The sequence below is a fragment of the Acanthochromis polyacanthus genome, chromosome 1, assembly GCF_021347895.1.
Source record: "Acanthochromis polyacanthus isolate Apoly-LR-REF ecotype Palm Island chromosome 1, KAUST_Apoly_ChrSc, whole genome shotgun sequence".
NCBI classification, from domain to species: domain Eukaryota; kingdom Metazoa; phylum Chordata; class Actinopteri; family Pomacentridae; genus Acanthochromis; species Acanthochromis polyacanthus.
Window position 1 is genome coordinate 11,220,979 of NC_067113.1, and position 16,210 is coordinate 11,237,188.

General features: G+C 41.4%; 2 protein-coding genes across 9 annotated transcripts in view; both read left to right on the forward strand.

Moving 5' to 3' along the window:
- The window catches only part of adck1 (aarF domain containing kinase 1), a 430,485-nt gene that overhangs the window by 178,296 nt on the left and 235,979 nt on the right, over positions 1 to 16,210 (forward strand). The window lies entirely within an intron of this gene.
- nrxn3a (neurexin 3a) overlaps positions 1 to 16,210 on the forward strand; it is a 237,633-nt gene that overhangs the window by 10,572 nt on the left and 210,851 nt on the right. For all 7 annotated transcript variants that reach the window (XM_051939156.1, XM_051939205.1, XM_051939300.1 and 4 more), the window contains exon 2: positions 3,801 to 4,970. In XM_051939156.1, coding sequence (XP_051795116.1) covers positions 4,286 to 4,970 — 685 coding nt within the window. In that variant the 5' untranslated portion in view covers positions 3,801 to 4,285. The remainder of the gene's footprint in view (positions 1 to 3,800; positions 4,971 to 16,210) is intronic.

A 16,210-nucleotide genomic window follows, 5' to 3' on the forward strand; every position in this document is an offset into this window, starting at 1 on the left:
CCCCAAGACAACATGGTTGCTATGTTCACATGCAGAGTACGGTGCAATTGTGACTGTGATCATGCAACTATGACCTCTGACCTCCGTGAAGGCCAGAAGCGGGCCCGAGAGCCCACAAGACCCAGGCGAGCCGGCAGCAATCCCAGAGCAGAGATCCGAGCCACCAAACCACGAGGACGACCACGGATCGGCCCGGAAGGGGGCAGAGGGAGAACCCGGCCAGGACCTCCAGCGCCCAGCAGGGCCGGGCCCCAGGCGACCAAGATCGGCGGCTGCCGACCCCGCCAGGGGCCGGAGGCCCAGGGCGGACCCAACACAGGACCCCGGGCCCCAGGCGCCAAAGAGGCAACCCCCGCCCCCCCAGGCAGAGGGTCAACATCGCCAGGGGAACCAGCCACCCCAGACGGCCACCCGGCATGGGCCGGCGCCCCCGCCGCAGCCCAAGATCCAGGGCACCCCACCCCCCACCCCCTCCCCACCACCCACCAACCCCACCTACCACCAACCCCCCCATGTGTAGGGTGGTTCTAAAACTTTTGACCAGCAGTGTTGATTTAAGTTGTTCAAGAGAAAGAAGAGTTCAACAAAATAACTGAAGGTCCAATATTTCATGCATTTCCAACCATATCCTGAAGACACCTAATCCAGGCCTTTCTAAAAAGTCATCTAACAACCCCAAATGCAGAGGGCTGCTTCCTGAATGACAGCTGTTAAATTACCCCACTGTCCTCCAGTAAAACCCTGACGGCGTGGCTTGGAGAGATGTGACCCGCTGATCCACAACATAAAGAATCACTGCTAGTTTCAGTTATGTGTCCAAGCAGCACTGAATGAAATGAACCATCAGGTTTTAGTGAAATAATGCAGGTTGACCACACGTCCAGAGGGCTGCAGTTAGTTAAAAACCTCAGTATTTTATTAATGTTCAGGTAAATGAGTGTCAAAATGATATCCAGATCTTCAACAACAGATTTACACCGACAGCCTCCCTCTGTGGGCATTATACCAGATTAAATACAGGAAATATACACATTATATTTTTGTGAATGTCTTGTGATGCAGACCTAAAATGTAAGAAAATACAACTCAGCATGTAATTATCTTTGTATCTGACTGAACCAGATTAAGCTATAACAGGGACCAGTGTGCATGTAAAGACACCATTACTAATACATGCCTCAGCACATGTTGAGTGAAGTGCTGTAAAATCTGCTAATGAAAAATTCAGACTCTCAGGAGTGCCGGCAGACATCCTGGATTATTCACTGTCAGAGTCACACTGTCCCTCTACTGGAGGCTAGCCACTAGAATCAGCTGTGCAGTGATACGCTGTCATCGTTAACACACACACACACACACGCACACACACACACACACACACACACACACACACACACACACACACACACACACACACACACACACACACACGTCTCACTGTAATCCCTTTTCCTGAGATTTTATGTCCAATAAGTCAGACAGTTTCTTTTCAAATTCTGTGTTGTCCTTATTTTCTTTTTTCAGTCTCATTTCCGTGCACTGACCCTCATTTCTAAAACCCAGTCCATGGTTGTGTTTTCAGAAAGCTTTCAGAAATACTAAAAGATGCTGCTGCAAACACTTGGTGCTGAGTTCAGCTTGTGTTCTGTGTTAAACAGGCATGTTTGAGAGCTCAGTCTGGACTGGAAACAACTGGACGCTGATGATCAGAATGTGAGCTTCATGAGGCCTGACACTATAACCATCAACCATGTCTGCAGTTCATGTCAGGTCTTTTTAGCCTCCTTTAGTTCATTGTTTTGGATTTACTTTCTGAATTAGCATTTTTACCAGCAGCCAGATGCTCTCAGTAAAATAACTGATAAAGTGCAAAAACATTGGACTGTGTTCTTTGTGTTCATCATGATTTTGATTCTGGGAAATCCTGAAGAACCCCAAACAGAACAGGTTCACAGTGAACGTTTTTACTGATATGTTTGAGGAACCCTGAACAAGAACAATGGTCAAGAATGAACATTTAATAATTTACATTTTAATGACTCGTTCTTTACATTTCCTTCACTGCTCAGAATAAATTATAAATGCAGTTTTTTGTTTGCATCAATATTTTTTTAAATACCAAAGTGTATCTTGTGTACGTTAAAGATAATACTTGGCTGCTGGATAATGAACCGGTACCTGGTTGTGTTTCTTTGTGCCTCTTATTATTCACCAGGATTCAGCAGAACGCTGTCTCTCCAGGCTGGTCATCAGATAAAGGCGGTCTGCCTGGCTGACTGATAGTCATGCACTGCCATGAGAATAATGAGACTAATTTACCCAGCAGATGACCGATAACTCCAAACAACCTTTGTAGAGGAGGGAAAAATGCAGCAATTTCACAGGCACTTTTATTCAGGCCTGATGACTGCCAACATCACTGGACATGTCAGCTGAGCGGTCGGCTAAAATAAGGTCAACCTCTTCCTTCTGAGAAACTGGACGTCCCTCCATCAGAGCACTTATTACCTCTGATTCCACTCAGATTATGCCCTTTGTGTTTGATCTGTGAATGGAGGGGAAGGGATCTTTTTAAAACCCTGAAACATACTGGCTGGCAGATGCAAACACAACATGTATCCTGTAAAAAAAGAAAAGAGAACAAAAGGGTAATATTCCAGCAGCTTAATGTTTACACTTCCCTTTACTTCACTCACATTATATACCTCTCGATACATATTTCAAGTATTAGTATAGCATATTTTATTTGTCCATTGCGTAAGATTTGTGTAAATATGAACTTTATACTTTCTCCTCCACCACATTTTAATACTTGTAGATACACACAAATACAAACAGATAAAATATAACACATTATTAACCCCTCAGATGCTCCAGTGATTGGACCTTCCATTAGTGGGTCAAAATCAATGGGTTTTTTTTGTTTTGTTTTTTGCCATTTTTGTCATTTTGGTTCAGAATAATCATTTGTATTACTGTTTGGTTTATATTTTTTGTAGACAAAAGGATGATTTCATGTTTGAAATATGTTTATTTTTCACTTTATAACAGACTTTGAACATTTTGAGAATTGAAAAAGAAGAATATTACACAGAACAACAACAGAAGAATGTCAGCATCCATTTTCTTTCCTCCAGCTGTTTCTCCGTCCCTCCATCACCTCTGGATGAGATTATCAGGGGTAGAAATACAAATATTGCAGTTTCTTTAAAAGTATAAAAGATGACTTAAATATTCAAATGGAATGACATAAAATACATGTTTTTTGGAGGAATAGCTGGAATCTTACTTTTCAATACAAAGATATTGTAAGAAAACGATGACTGAAATTGCAACTTTTTCAACATCCTTATATAATCAGTCCAGGAATTGAGAAAAATACAGTGCAACATTATAAATTGCAAGTAAACCTTTAAATACACAATGTAAATATACTCATGTTCCTTTTTTCCGACAATAGGAATTAAAAATAAATTTCCATCTGATCATCACTAAATAAATGTGGAACAGAAAGTTGCACGAAGCTTCAGAAAATATAAATCCTTACATGAAGTTATGAGGTTCTTGAGTAAATGTACTTTTTTGCTCTCTGCCTCTGAGTAAGTACATGATATTAAACTGAATGTCGTGACAACAGTGCTGCTTTCAGCTTTCCTCACTTATGTAACTTCTAATGAAGAAGGTCCACCCTGATCTAATGTGCTGCTGTCATGAGCTGAGATGTATGCTGTGGTATTAGCAGCAGTCAGATCGATGCTGACGGACCCATCATAACCCTCTGCTCCTCTTCTTTCTGACAGTGATGGAACTGAGAGAGGCCAGCCGATCCCTTGTCAGCTCCATTTCCCAGCAGACAAAATGAAGGAGGACGTTCCACTCTCCCTGATATCCAGAGAAGTCCATTCCATCAGACCTCGCTCTACAAGTCTTGATTTCATGTGTTCTAAAGCATAGAAAGGCATCTTAAAGCATCCCCTCCTGCTGCGGTTAGCCCTCTTTAACCCCACAGAGGAAAACAAGGATTCCTTCAAACCATCACTGCCCTGCAGCTACTGGACTAATTATTGTGATTTACCTTAAGACTGTTAAACGCAACGACTGTTCTCCCACTGTTGCCCTTTTCCCTTTTAAAACATATTTTTATATGAAATATTTATCTGAATATATCTGTACACTTATTGTGGATAAAACTGTGGAACTCTGAAGTTCAGTCTAAGCACCCTAAGAGTTCATTGTGATTGAATCCCCTCAGACACTTTCTTGGAGTAAATACATATTTGCAGCTATGGATCTTGTAGGTTTTTCTATCAGGCTGCAAGTGTTCCTCAGCACATGTCTGGGATTGGAGTTTTTAGGAACACCAGGTCAGTGGGCACGCTACCTCCGCTGGGACGCCAGCACCCGCGGTGACCTCAGCTTCCAGTTTAAGACAGAGGCCTCAGAGGCGCTGCTGCTGTACTTCGATGATGGAGGTTACTGTGACTTTCTGCAGCTCTCGGTGGTGGAGGGATGGCTGCAGCTGTGCTTCAGCATCGACTGTGCTGAGACCACCATCGTGTCTGACAGACGAGTAGACGATGGTAGCTGGCATGTTGCCACCCTGAGCAGGTATAACCTGCGCACGGTGCTGGTGCTGGACGGCCAGGCCAAAGCAGATGAAGTGCAGCCTCAGCGTCAGTTCATGAAAATAGTGAGCGACCTGTTCCTGGGTGGAGTACCTCAGGACATCCGCAGCGGTGCCCTTACGCTGCCGACAGTGCGAAACATGCAGCCCTTCAGGGGAACAATTACAGACCTCAAATATGGCATCTCACAGCCCCTGTTCCTGGGAAGCCTTAAGGTGCCCCTGGAGTCCGAGGGGTGGTGCACCGTGAACCCATGTGAGAATGGAGGGACATGCACTGTGGTGGACGGAGAGCCGGTCTGTGACTGCTCCAAGACTGAATACAAGGGCCGCTTCTGCAGTGAAGGTAAAGCCTCTAACATCACCATCATTCATGCTGATAGACTCCAACTGTGAAACAAACTCATCAACTTTAGCTGGAAGTTAGATGAGACTAGTTAAAATAAGAGTCAACTTCACTGAAGGTTTGTAGCAACCACTAATGTAAAAACAGCCAATAACATAAGAATTTTGGTCATTTTAAATGTAATAAACCCAGTAATGTAATGGAAGTTTTGAACCAAAAACATAAAAACATTTTGTCAGTAATGTAATAAGTTATTACTCCACCAAGGAACGCGGCGAGGTTAAGTGATGATCAGTATTCGTCTGTCTGTCTGTCTGTCTGTCTGTCTGTCTGTTAGCAACTTTACTCAAAAACAGACCAACGGATTTGGATGAAATGTTTTGGGAAGGTCAGAAATGACACAAGGACCAAGTGATTAGATTTTGGCAGTGATGCAGCTTATAGTCTGGATCCACGGATTGGTTAAAGATTTCTGTATCATTGCCAGATAGCAGCACTGTGTCACTGTAACCATGACAACAAGTGAACACTACATCAGCTGATTGTGATTCTACTACAAATCCACCACTGAGGACTTATCAGGACTTATCCATCAGAAATGATCTAAGGAACAGCTGATTAAATTGTGGGGGTGTGTCCCCCACAATTTAGGTCACGTGATTTGGTATCCGTACATAACGTACACATGCAGAACACATGCCTGTGCTCAGAGCCAGGTCATGGAAAGAACAGCCTTGGTGGAGTACTGCGCTCTCTGAGTGTTTTTCTTGTTGCCTTATTGGCTGTATTAAATTTAAAATGGCCAAAATGATTATGTTATTGGCAGGTATTACATTATTGGTTGCTACACGGTTCTTTCACATTTGAAGAATAATGTCCAGCTGGTTTCACCTGTCCAGTAGAACTTCATTTATCATGCTACCTACCTCATCATGAACATAAAGGTTTCACTGTTTCTTTTTCTTTTTTACATTACTTAGATTTTTCCCTTTTCGGGCTAAGGATTATTTCCGCTATTAAACCAAGTATCAGAATATCTCAGGTGTGTGTGTGTGTGTGTGTGTGTGTGTGTGTGTGTGTGTGTGTGTGTGTGTGTGTGTGCGCACGTGTGTGACTGAGCTGTAAAATCAAAAAGCTAATCTAAGCACAGTTAGCCAGTGAGGCAGAGGTTAATGGCATCGGTCCTGCAGGCAGTGATAAGGACGCCTTTAGAGAGAATGGGGCCTCCTGAGCCCCCTTTCTTCACCCAATCACAAGATGGCAGGTGTTTTATATCACATCCCTTTGTGCTGAGAATTTTGCCAGAGCTGTGTTTCAATTGCTCTACAGCTGGCTGTGCCCAGACTAAAATTGATTTCTATTAAAAGAAAACCCTTTACTCATTTCCTCCCATGCATTTTTTCCCTGCAGGCCAAATAAAGGCGACTTTCATTGGCTTTATGTTAAAACTTGGATTTCCTGCCATTTGATGAATCCTGAGCTCAGAACATTCTGTGATAATTCCTGTTTTGTTGTGGTAATTTGTGAACATGCAGTCAGCGTATGAAATGAAATGGATCCCGACACCTCTGCTCTGAAAAAACTCTCTCCATCTGCTTAACTATTCACGATCGATACGCATTCTTCAGGCTTTCCAAAGCAGCAGTTTCCAGCAGCTGAGGAGACACAATAATCTGACTCTTTATAAGATAATCAATACCACTTAGATGAGAAAGTCACTTAACTCTTTTTTCCACTTTAATTAATTCAGGTCAGAGGTAATTTGTGAACGTATTTATTTTACTGTTTTTTGTTGCTGTTGTTTCTTCTTCTTCCGCATTCAGGCGCTTCTCTTACTATCTCACAAATATGGAATTTACATCCCAATTGGGCTGATGCCAAATCCCCAGCACACAGACAATAGGCCGGGGAATCTGGAATTTAAAGATTAGGCTTTTTTTTTTTAATCTATCTCTGGGTGGGGGGAGGTGTCAGGGCTTTTCCTTTCTCTGCGGTGAGGTGGTGGCTGAGCTGCTTTGGGTTTTGCTCAGCTGATTGAATGTGCTGCATTTAACAGACACGGTGGGCTCCGAGGGTAGACATGTTTGTGTCGTCTAGTCGTCGTTTGCTGACGACTTTTGAGGACGGCAGACGACTAGCTGGTGTGTGAAGCATTAGAGAAAATCTGTAAGCTCAGTCAGTGCTTTGTCACAGCATCAGGCCAGAGAAGGACTCAGAGCAGCTTCTGTCTGCTTTAGAGAGGTGAACAAACTCTTCCCTTTACTGACCTCTCTGCTCTGAGTACTGGTCAAACATACGAGACACTTTTATAAGTACAGATGCATTTTTTCCTGTGTTCAAAACCATTATTCACCACTCTATAGTATGTCTGATGTACAGCATCAAAAGTCTTGCTAGCTTGAGTGTGTACATGTCTTAGAATCTTTCTATTAGATATCTCTGTACCACCAAACAGGCCTCTAGTTAACAGTCCTGGAGAGGGTCTGGTATGAACATTTCTACGCTCTTCCGGTCAGAATGCAGACACTGACACTTTATACAGTTTTATATGGCCGGTATGAAAGAAACCATCATAAACTCATCCACTTAAAGACAATTATCTGTTATGTTCCATTGTATGAATGCAGGTGAACGAGTGCTTTGGACACATCTCCTGCTGGCTGAACATTTCTTTACTGTCAGCTGATAGAGTCTCTGTTTGTCCAGGTTTTTGGACAAACACCCTACACCATCACAGTGTCTGACAGAGTGACACACTGATGATTTTGCTCTGTTTGGTTTTAAAAAGCTAAAAGTGTGAAATCTATCCTGAGGGTGGCACCAGTGGACAGAGAGGGCCTCTGAAATCTAGAAATGTATCTACAGAGTGAATTTAATATCAATGTGCTCACTACATTTGTTGGCTTTATCTTCTGGAAAGTGTCATTTTCATGTGAGTCTCTTTTGTGTAAATAAAACTGCCAATCCTACAGCATGTCAGGCAATTCTAGGGTCACTAAAAACACTGAATTAAGCCAGCGGGACCGTGGAGATGAGCCGTTCTATCTAAACTGGACTTGTAGTGTGTCAGCAGATGTGGCTAAGAACTATGTGGCTTCTGCTGAGGAACGTCACACAACTGCTGCTTCTACCTGACATGGGTTGGGGTTAGGGTTATGACATGACATAATAACCTTCATTTTACAGGTCTGAAGTCAGAAGGACAGATTCCTGCTCACATACCGTGGAGGACAAACGTGTGTCACACGGAAATTTGGCCTGATTCTGCAACAAATCTATTATTTCATTTAGCTTTTCTCCAAAGTGACGTATATCTGAGAGTAGATCCAACACAAGCAAGGAACTAATCAGGAGAAAACAACCTGGATAAGAGCTATAGAACAAGTTCAGGTGATATTAGGACTGCGGTGTCTACAGGAAGAACAGACGCCACCAGAATCTTTAGAAATCATCTTCTGGGGAGCATGAATATCCACAACAGCTCTAATGCAAATTAATAAACTGACAAAACATAAGAAAATCTAGCGTAAAAGGTTTAGAATGTTAAACATTTGCTTTTTTCTACATTTAAATGGACCACGTGTTTCAGTTTTAACTCCGTGTTTCACAGGACACTTCTATCCCAGCACCACACAGAACACTACCCTACATGACGAACATTTTGGACTCTTAGTTGATCCTGATCTGATTTCTGGTGCTCCAGCTCTTCGATGGCATGGCTGTGGATTCTCCCACCTTCCATCCAGCCCCTCGGTGCTGTGAAGCATGATGTGAGGGCGCTGCTGACCCTTGTAGGTTGATAGGCTACTTTTCCCAGCCTTGATTTACAGCCTCCATGTTGGGACCTGCTCCCACCGTTGATTTATGTCTGGCTCTCCCTGTCTGGCCTATCTGCCTGACTGCCTCCTGCAAGCCCCTGATAGGTGTTGGGAAGCAGGGAACTCAAGCAGCCCTGAGAGAATTTAGATTAGTGATTGTTAAAGGATAAATAACATGCTTAATAAGGCTGGCTGAGTGGGACCGGTGGACTGCTTACTCTCTGAATACACCAGGGAGAGAACGGGGCACAGCTGAGAGTCAGTAAAGTATGACTTTCAACAGGAGTTCAAAAGGATTTTTTCCACTAAAAACAAGAAAAATGTTCTATGAGTCTATGATTGATGTGGAGGAGAAGTACAGCTATGTTAGTATGCTGTCAGTCTGTAGAGATAAACTGGATAAAACACACAGTCGGTATTTACTGCACTAAAATTACATCTATTCTTCAGTATGAATGGCAATTACAAGTTGTTGGGCCTAAGAGCTTTTTGTTTAATTAGCAGCCTTCAGAATTGAACTAAATATTCAAAAGATCATATAAAACTCATCAAACTAATTTAAAAAATGATGCAATAAGGTTAAAATACGAAGATATGAAGGAGGTTTTCCGATTAAAGTTTGTTTTGTGTCTTTTGATTCATGACAAGTCCCCCTGATGTGAATTAAATTTCAACCAAACATGATGATGAGCTGCATGTCCTTAACACACCCCATGTCTGTTAACTTTTAAAGGCATTGAAGCCACTGGAGTCGTGTTTCAGAATGTTTTTTCAGAGCTTGTTGTGACTGCTGACAGTTTCATAAAGCTGTTAAGAACAGCGGTCCAAAGATTAACTGATACAGAAATCAATACGAGTCGACGCTGCGTGGTTCAGAAGCACAGATTCAAAACAAATTATGTCCAAAATAATTTACAATCAATATAGATATTAAAAAATATTACTTCTATTTGTGCTCCAGTCTTTCCTGTGAAACTGTGGGAGGAAGCTGGAGAACCAGGAGAGAACCCACACATGTACAGGAGAACATGGAGACTCCATGCAGAAAGATCCCAGGAAGGCCGGGACATGAACCAGGGATCTTCTAGCTGCAAGATAACAGTGCTAACCACTGAACCACTGAACCACTGTGCAGCCCAGTCCAGAAGTGTGCTGAGGTTAACTGGTGATTCTAACTTGTCCGTAGGTGTGAATATGAGTGTGGTTGTTTGTCTGTAGCTCTGTGAAGACGCTCCTACAACAATGCAGTGTCATCCGGTGCTGCTTTAGCCAGTCATGTCTGTGCAGTTGTTGATTTAAAGAGCAGATATTTGATTCACGACCAACCACCAATGATGCCACACCTAAAGATACTGCTAGGTTCCCACCAGAGAGCCCTCTCATCACTGAAGGAGTGTCTTCACCTCAGCTGAACCTCAGCCTTTCAAAGCACAGCTGCTGAACTCTTCAGTAAACGGATAAATGTGCTTATGAAGAGGCTGGGTCACAGAGTCAGAGCAGCTCTGAACATTAAAGCAGCTGTCATCCAGCCAAGGACTTGAGCAGGATCTTTGTTCACCAAACTTAAGAATTTCCTAACATTTCCCCAGTTAAGAGCATGTCCAGCTGGGAGGTCTGTTGTTTGTAGTAGCAGCAGGAGAACTAGAGTGGTGGAGTTCATGAGATGTGGACTAACACCTGGGTCAAAGTGTAACGAAGACAAGCCAAAGTAAGATGTAAATGAAAGATGATGAATCAAGAGGTGTGTGGCTGTAGATACACCTCACAGAGAGGGATTTTGCTATTGATGAGATGTATGAGTTCTTCCAGAAACTTTGGTGTCCTGATGGATGACCAGCTGACCTTCATGTGTCCTCTGCTGCTCGGTCGTGTCGATTCGTCCTGTAGAACATCAGAAAGATCAAACCCTTCCTGTCTGAACATGCAGCTCAGCTCCTGGTCCAGGTCTCTAATATCACCATCCACTGCTGCAGCTCCTTACTGGAGGCCTCCCTTCATGCAGGTCAAACCTCTGCAGATGATCCAGAATGCAGCAGAACGTTTGGTTTCCATCCAGAAACAGCTCATGTCACCCCGCTGTTCAGATCGCTTCACTGGCTTCCAGCTGCTATCCACATAAAATCCCAAACTCTGACTCTTGAATTCAGAACTAGAATAAAAAACATCTCCTCCAACCTGAACTCTCTCATCCAGGTCTACAATCCCTCCATCTCACTGCACTCGACCAACAAAAGGCTCCTGATCCAACCTCCAGAACAGGGCCAGTCCATAGCTGGACTGTTCTCTGTGGTTCCCCGGTGGTGGAACGAGTGACCAAACTCTGTTCCATCTGCAGAGTCTCTCTCAGTCTTTAAGAAAAGACTAAAACTAGCTCTTCAGTCAACACATTTGCACTTGAGAGACTACAAGAAAATAGATTTTAAAAAATCCTCTTCCGTCTGCGCTGCCTGTAGACACCACGGTCCTATTATCACACCTGAACCTGTTTTATGACTCTTATCCAGGTTGTTTTCTCCTGACTAGATCCTTGATGTGTTGGATCTGCTCTCAGATGTGCATGGCTTTGGAATGGAAGTGTCTGCTAAATAAAGAATTGTAGAGATAAAGGTCATGATTGGCTGTGATGTGTTTAGTTGAGAGATGAGAACCAGCTCAGTCTCCACCAACTCTAAAATCCCCTGAATTATTTTTTTTCTAATTACTAGTTTTTCCATTATCCCTTCGACCACCACATTGATTGACTGGTTTGATGTTGAACTTGTTTGGATATTCTGATTAATCGGTTTCTCACTCAATTCAATTTCTTGCTTTTAAAACAAATCTGCACATTAATCCAGTCACTAAATTCTCCACTAACTCTACACAACCGATGATACAGCAGATGATGTTTTAGTTGCAGCCACTATTAACTCAGTATTTCAAGCTGTCGCCCAGCCGTTGCTCCACCAGTTGTCCACCACCAACACCCCGACATGAGCAGATGGCTTCATCAGCTCATCCTGGCTGTTTCTCCAGCTGCCCGTATGTTCAGATCAACATGAAACATGGCTGCTGGCTGTTACAGTGATGATACGAAAGAATAATAATAATAATAATAATTACAATAATGAAGCCTTCAGCGCTGTAATCAGCCCAGTGGTTTGTGTGTGTGTGTGTAGGTACTGTACATACCTCTAATGAAGCTTCCATGTTTAAAATGTGCAGAAAACAATCAGTTTAGCCGGCAGTGATGAGAGAAGGCAGATTTTGAAATACCTCATTAATCACTGTGCTCTCCCACTTTATCCAGCACATCATGAATCATCCCTTTAAGTAATCCACTTTGAGCTCTAATCTGCTGCTATCCTCGCCTCACCTTTTGGGTATTGAATTAAAAAGGAGAGTCATACTTTTACTTTAAGATTCTGTGTTCGCTGATGAATAAATAAGTTTGTGAAAGTAGCTGTGAGTCACCTCAGAGAATGCTGATCTCTCTGGAATGGATGGAGGCGCTGGAGGATAAAGACACCTTTCAGAGGCTCCTGATGCTGTCATTGTTTGGTGTTAAACCAGGGGTGTCCAACATGAGGCCCGCAGGCCAAAAGCGGTCCTCCAGAGGGTCCAATCCGGCCCTCAAAGTGTAAAAATTACAGAGAAGACATTAACTGCAATTTCTAAATTTATAAAACTATAAATATAAAATATCTCTAGACCAGGAAAAATAGTTCTAAACATAAAGTAAAACATTAGATTGCTCATTGATCTGTTGGCACTTTGTGTCTCATTTTTGTAATATTTTGCCTTGTTTTTTTATTGTCTTGTTTTTGTCGTTTTGTCAACTTTGTTGTTTGTCTCTTTGTTGTTTTTGTCACTTTGTGTTTCCTTTTTGTCTTGCTTGTGTTTTTTGTCCTGTTGTTGTCATTCTGTTTTGTTTAATTCATTGTTTTGTGTATCGTTTGTGTCGTTTCTCTGCTTTTTGGTCATTTTGTTTCTCGCTGTTATCATTTTTTTGTCTCATTTTTGTCATTTGTCCATTTTTTGTCACTTTGTAACTTTTTTGTCTCATTTTTTAAATCTTTTTAAAAAATAATTTGTCATATTGCATTCCATTTCTGTAATATTTTGTCTTGTTTTTTTGTCTTTTTCTGTCTGACTTTTGTGGTTTTGATCATAAAGTAAATCCTCTCTGGTTCAGGTCCAGGTGACTAAATGTTGTGTTCCTTTGTAGATACTCTGTGATCTGGAAGCTGTAATGTGGAAATGATAAACTGAGGCTGAATGTTGAGGAAACTGAATTTATTTTTCTGAAGAAATTTCAGGTTCTTCATGATATTTTGTAAAAAGATAATTCCTTAATTTGAGCATTTTCATTTTACTTTTTTGCACCAAAACAAAGGAACCATTAGGAGTTGTGGTTATTAATAGGATATTATGTTTTGATTTTACTGGTCTGGCCCACTTCAGATCAAACTGGGCTGGATGTGGAACCTGAACTATGAGTTTGACACCCCTGTGTCAGATCTTAGCAGGTCTCCCTCTGGAAACTGTACCTGAGAGTGCCTGATTGGTTCGTTGCATGGCGCCTTTATTAAACATTTTTGCGTTCAGATGCTCCTCTATCTTCATCTCCCTGTTTCCTCCTCTTTCCACAAACACTCACACTAAAGTCTGATGACAGAAACAGGCACGATACAGGGGGAAGGAAATTGTCAAAGGAAATAGGTCAAGATAGAGAACAAAATGACGGAGCAGCAGGGAGGACGAGTGAATGCAGCCTATGATCAGGGGAGACTGAGCTGTGGATGACAGATTAGTCTGAGAGTCAAACTGGAAGACAAAAGTGTTAATCTGTTCTCTCCCTGTAGTTACTTCTTTGTATCTGCTCTGTCCCCCACTGCCGTTCCATTTAGGCAGTTATTCTGGTATTGTTGGACAGTTAAACCAACATATGCTTACATTTCCCTGACAAGGTGTGAGAGTGGCATCAGTTTCAGAACAGAAATAACCTGACATCTATGCTGAGCAGCAGAACCTTATGGACAGACTGAAGAGGAAGTACACTGACAGAAGCACCTGCTCCTCCAGATTATCAGATTCCAACAGCTCATGGCGGCGCAAAGTAAAATACATGATGGATGAAGTTCCTGTAGCTCAGGGGTGTCAAACATGAGGCCCGTGGGCCAAAAATGGTCCTCCAGAGGGTCCAATCCGGCCCTCAAAGGGGAAAAATTACAGAGAAGACATGAACTGCAGATTGTAAATTAGTAAAACTATAAATTTAAAATCATTTCTAGACCATGACAAGTTGTTTGGATCAGAAAGTAAAATACTAGATTGTTCTTTGTTCTTTTGTCACTTTGTGTCTTATTTTTGTCATATTTTGTCTCGCTTTTGTTGTTTTTTGTCTGACTTGTTGTTTGCCTCATGTTTTTGTCACTTTGTTTCTCATTTTTGTCGATTTGTGTTTCCTTCTTGCCTCACTTGTGTTTTTGGTCTTATTTTTGTCATTTTGTGTTTTGCTTTATCCATTGTTTTGTGTATCATTTTGTGTTTTTCTGTCTCACTTGTGTTGTTTGCCTACTTTTTTGTTGTTTTGTTTCTCACTTTAGTAATTTTTTATCTCATTTTTGTCATTTGTCCATTTTTTGTTGCTTTGTAACTTTTTTGAACAATTTCTTGCCTCTTTTTTGTTTTGTTTCATGTTGTTTGTCTCCTTTTTTGTCGTTTTGTGTTTCATTTTTGTAATATTTTGTCTCATTATTGTCTTATTTTTGTTTGACTTTTGTCATTTTGATGATAAAGTAAAATACTCTATCATTCAGGTCCAGATGACTAAATGTTGTGTTCCTTTGTAGACACTCTGTGATCTGGAAGCTGTAATGTGGAAATGATAAACTGAGGATGAATGTTGGTGAAATTAATTTTTTTTTTCTTAATACATTTCAGGTTCTTCATGTTTTGTAAAAAGATAACTCCTTAAATGTGAACACTGTCAGAATGTACTTTTTCCACTTAAAGAAAAAAAATACTGAGTTGTGGTTATTTATAGGTTATTATGCCGTAATTTTACTGGTCCGGTCCACTTTATAATCATACTGGGCTGAATGTAGAACCTGAGCTAGAATGAGTTTGACTCCTGTGCTGCAGCTGCTCCAGGACCAGCTGCTTTAAACTACTTTATGTTCAGTTTTATTTACAGAGACAGCAGATAAATCTGAGGCCTCCAGACATGATTCATGGAAGAGGAACAAAGAAAAAAGCAAAGTTCTGACCATAAATCTATTTTCAGTTTCAGCTGATTTTCTGTGTTTTGTTACTTTTGCCATTAGATAATTTGAATATTTATTGAATTAAAACTATGTGAGAAGTTTAGAAGGAAAAATCTGTTCTTGGTGGATCTGCTAAGAAGTCAGAGACATGTAAAATGTGAGACTGACGCTCTGTTTTTTTCATTTTTAAAAGCCATGTCTGAGGTCTGTACCTGACACTCAGACATAATATCCATCTTATCATCTCTCTCAAAGAAAAAAACTTAAATAATTAAATCTCTCAGAATGTTGAACAATTCCTTTAAATTCGTCGTAATAAATCAAGTACGCAATAAATCTCTACGTTTTAACTGAGACTAATAACAGCAGTAAAACAACAACAATCATGGCTGTTTACCTGAATCTGTTAAATCAGTAATGTTGTAGAGTTTTTGTACTGCAATGTAGAATCACACACATTTATATATTCCATGTTTTCATGTTTAATCACGCAAAACATCAATAAGTGAAATGGAAGAAACGTTTCAGGCTTTTACGCTTTTTATGATGCAACAATCTGACAGGGTGATGTTTCAAAGTTGCAAAAACAATCAGTGTGAGGAATCTACACGAAATCCTGCATGTCACTCTCTTTATCTGTGTGTGTGTGAGTGTGTGTGTGTGCACATATGAATACACGTAAATACACACTTAATCTGCTCTAATCTCCCTCTGTCAGGAGTGTTCCTCTGTGTGAGAGTGCAGTTCAGTGCCATGGAAATCTGTAACAAATCAACGGGTTCATAAAAGACCCAAAGGAATTGAAGCTTTAGCAAGATTATCCTGCACCCCTCACACACACACACACACACACACACACACACACACACACACACACACACACACACACACACACACACACACACACACACACATGTTTGTACTTCTATCTTAGTGAGGACATCCATAGGCGTAATGCATTTCCTAGAGCCTTACCCTAACCTTAACCATCACAACTGATCGCCTAACCCTAATCCTTACCCTAACCCTAACCAAACCTCAATTCATACCTGTTCTCTAAAAACAAGTCTTCACCCTCAAACATGGCTGTTTCAAAGTGAGGACCGGCCAAAATGTCCTCACTTTGTAAAAATGTCCTCACTTTGATAGTTAAATGCAGAAAATGGTTCTCACA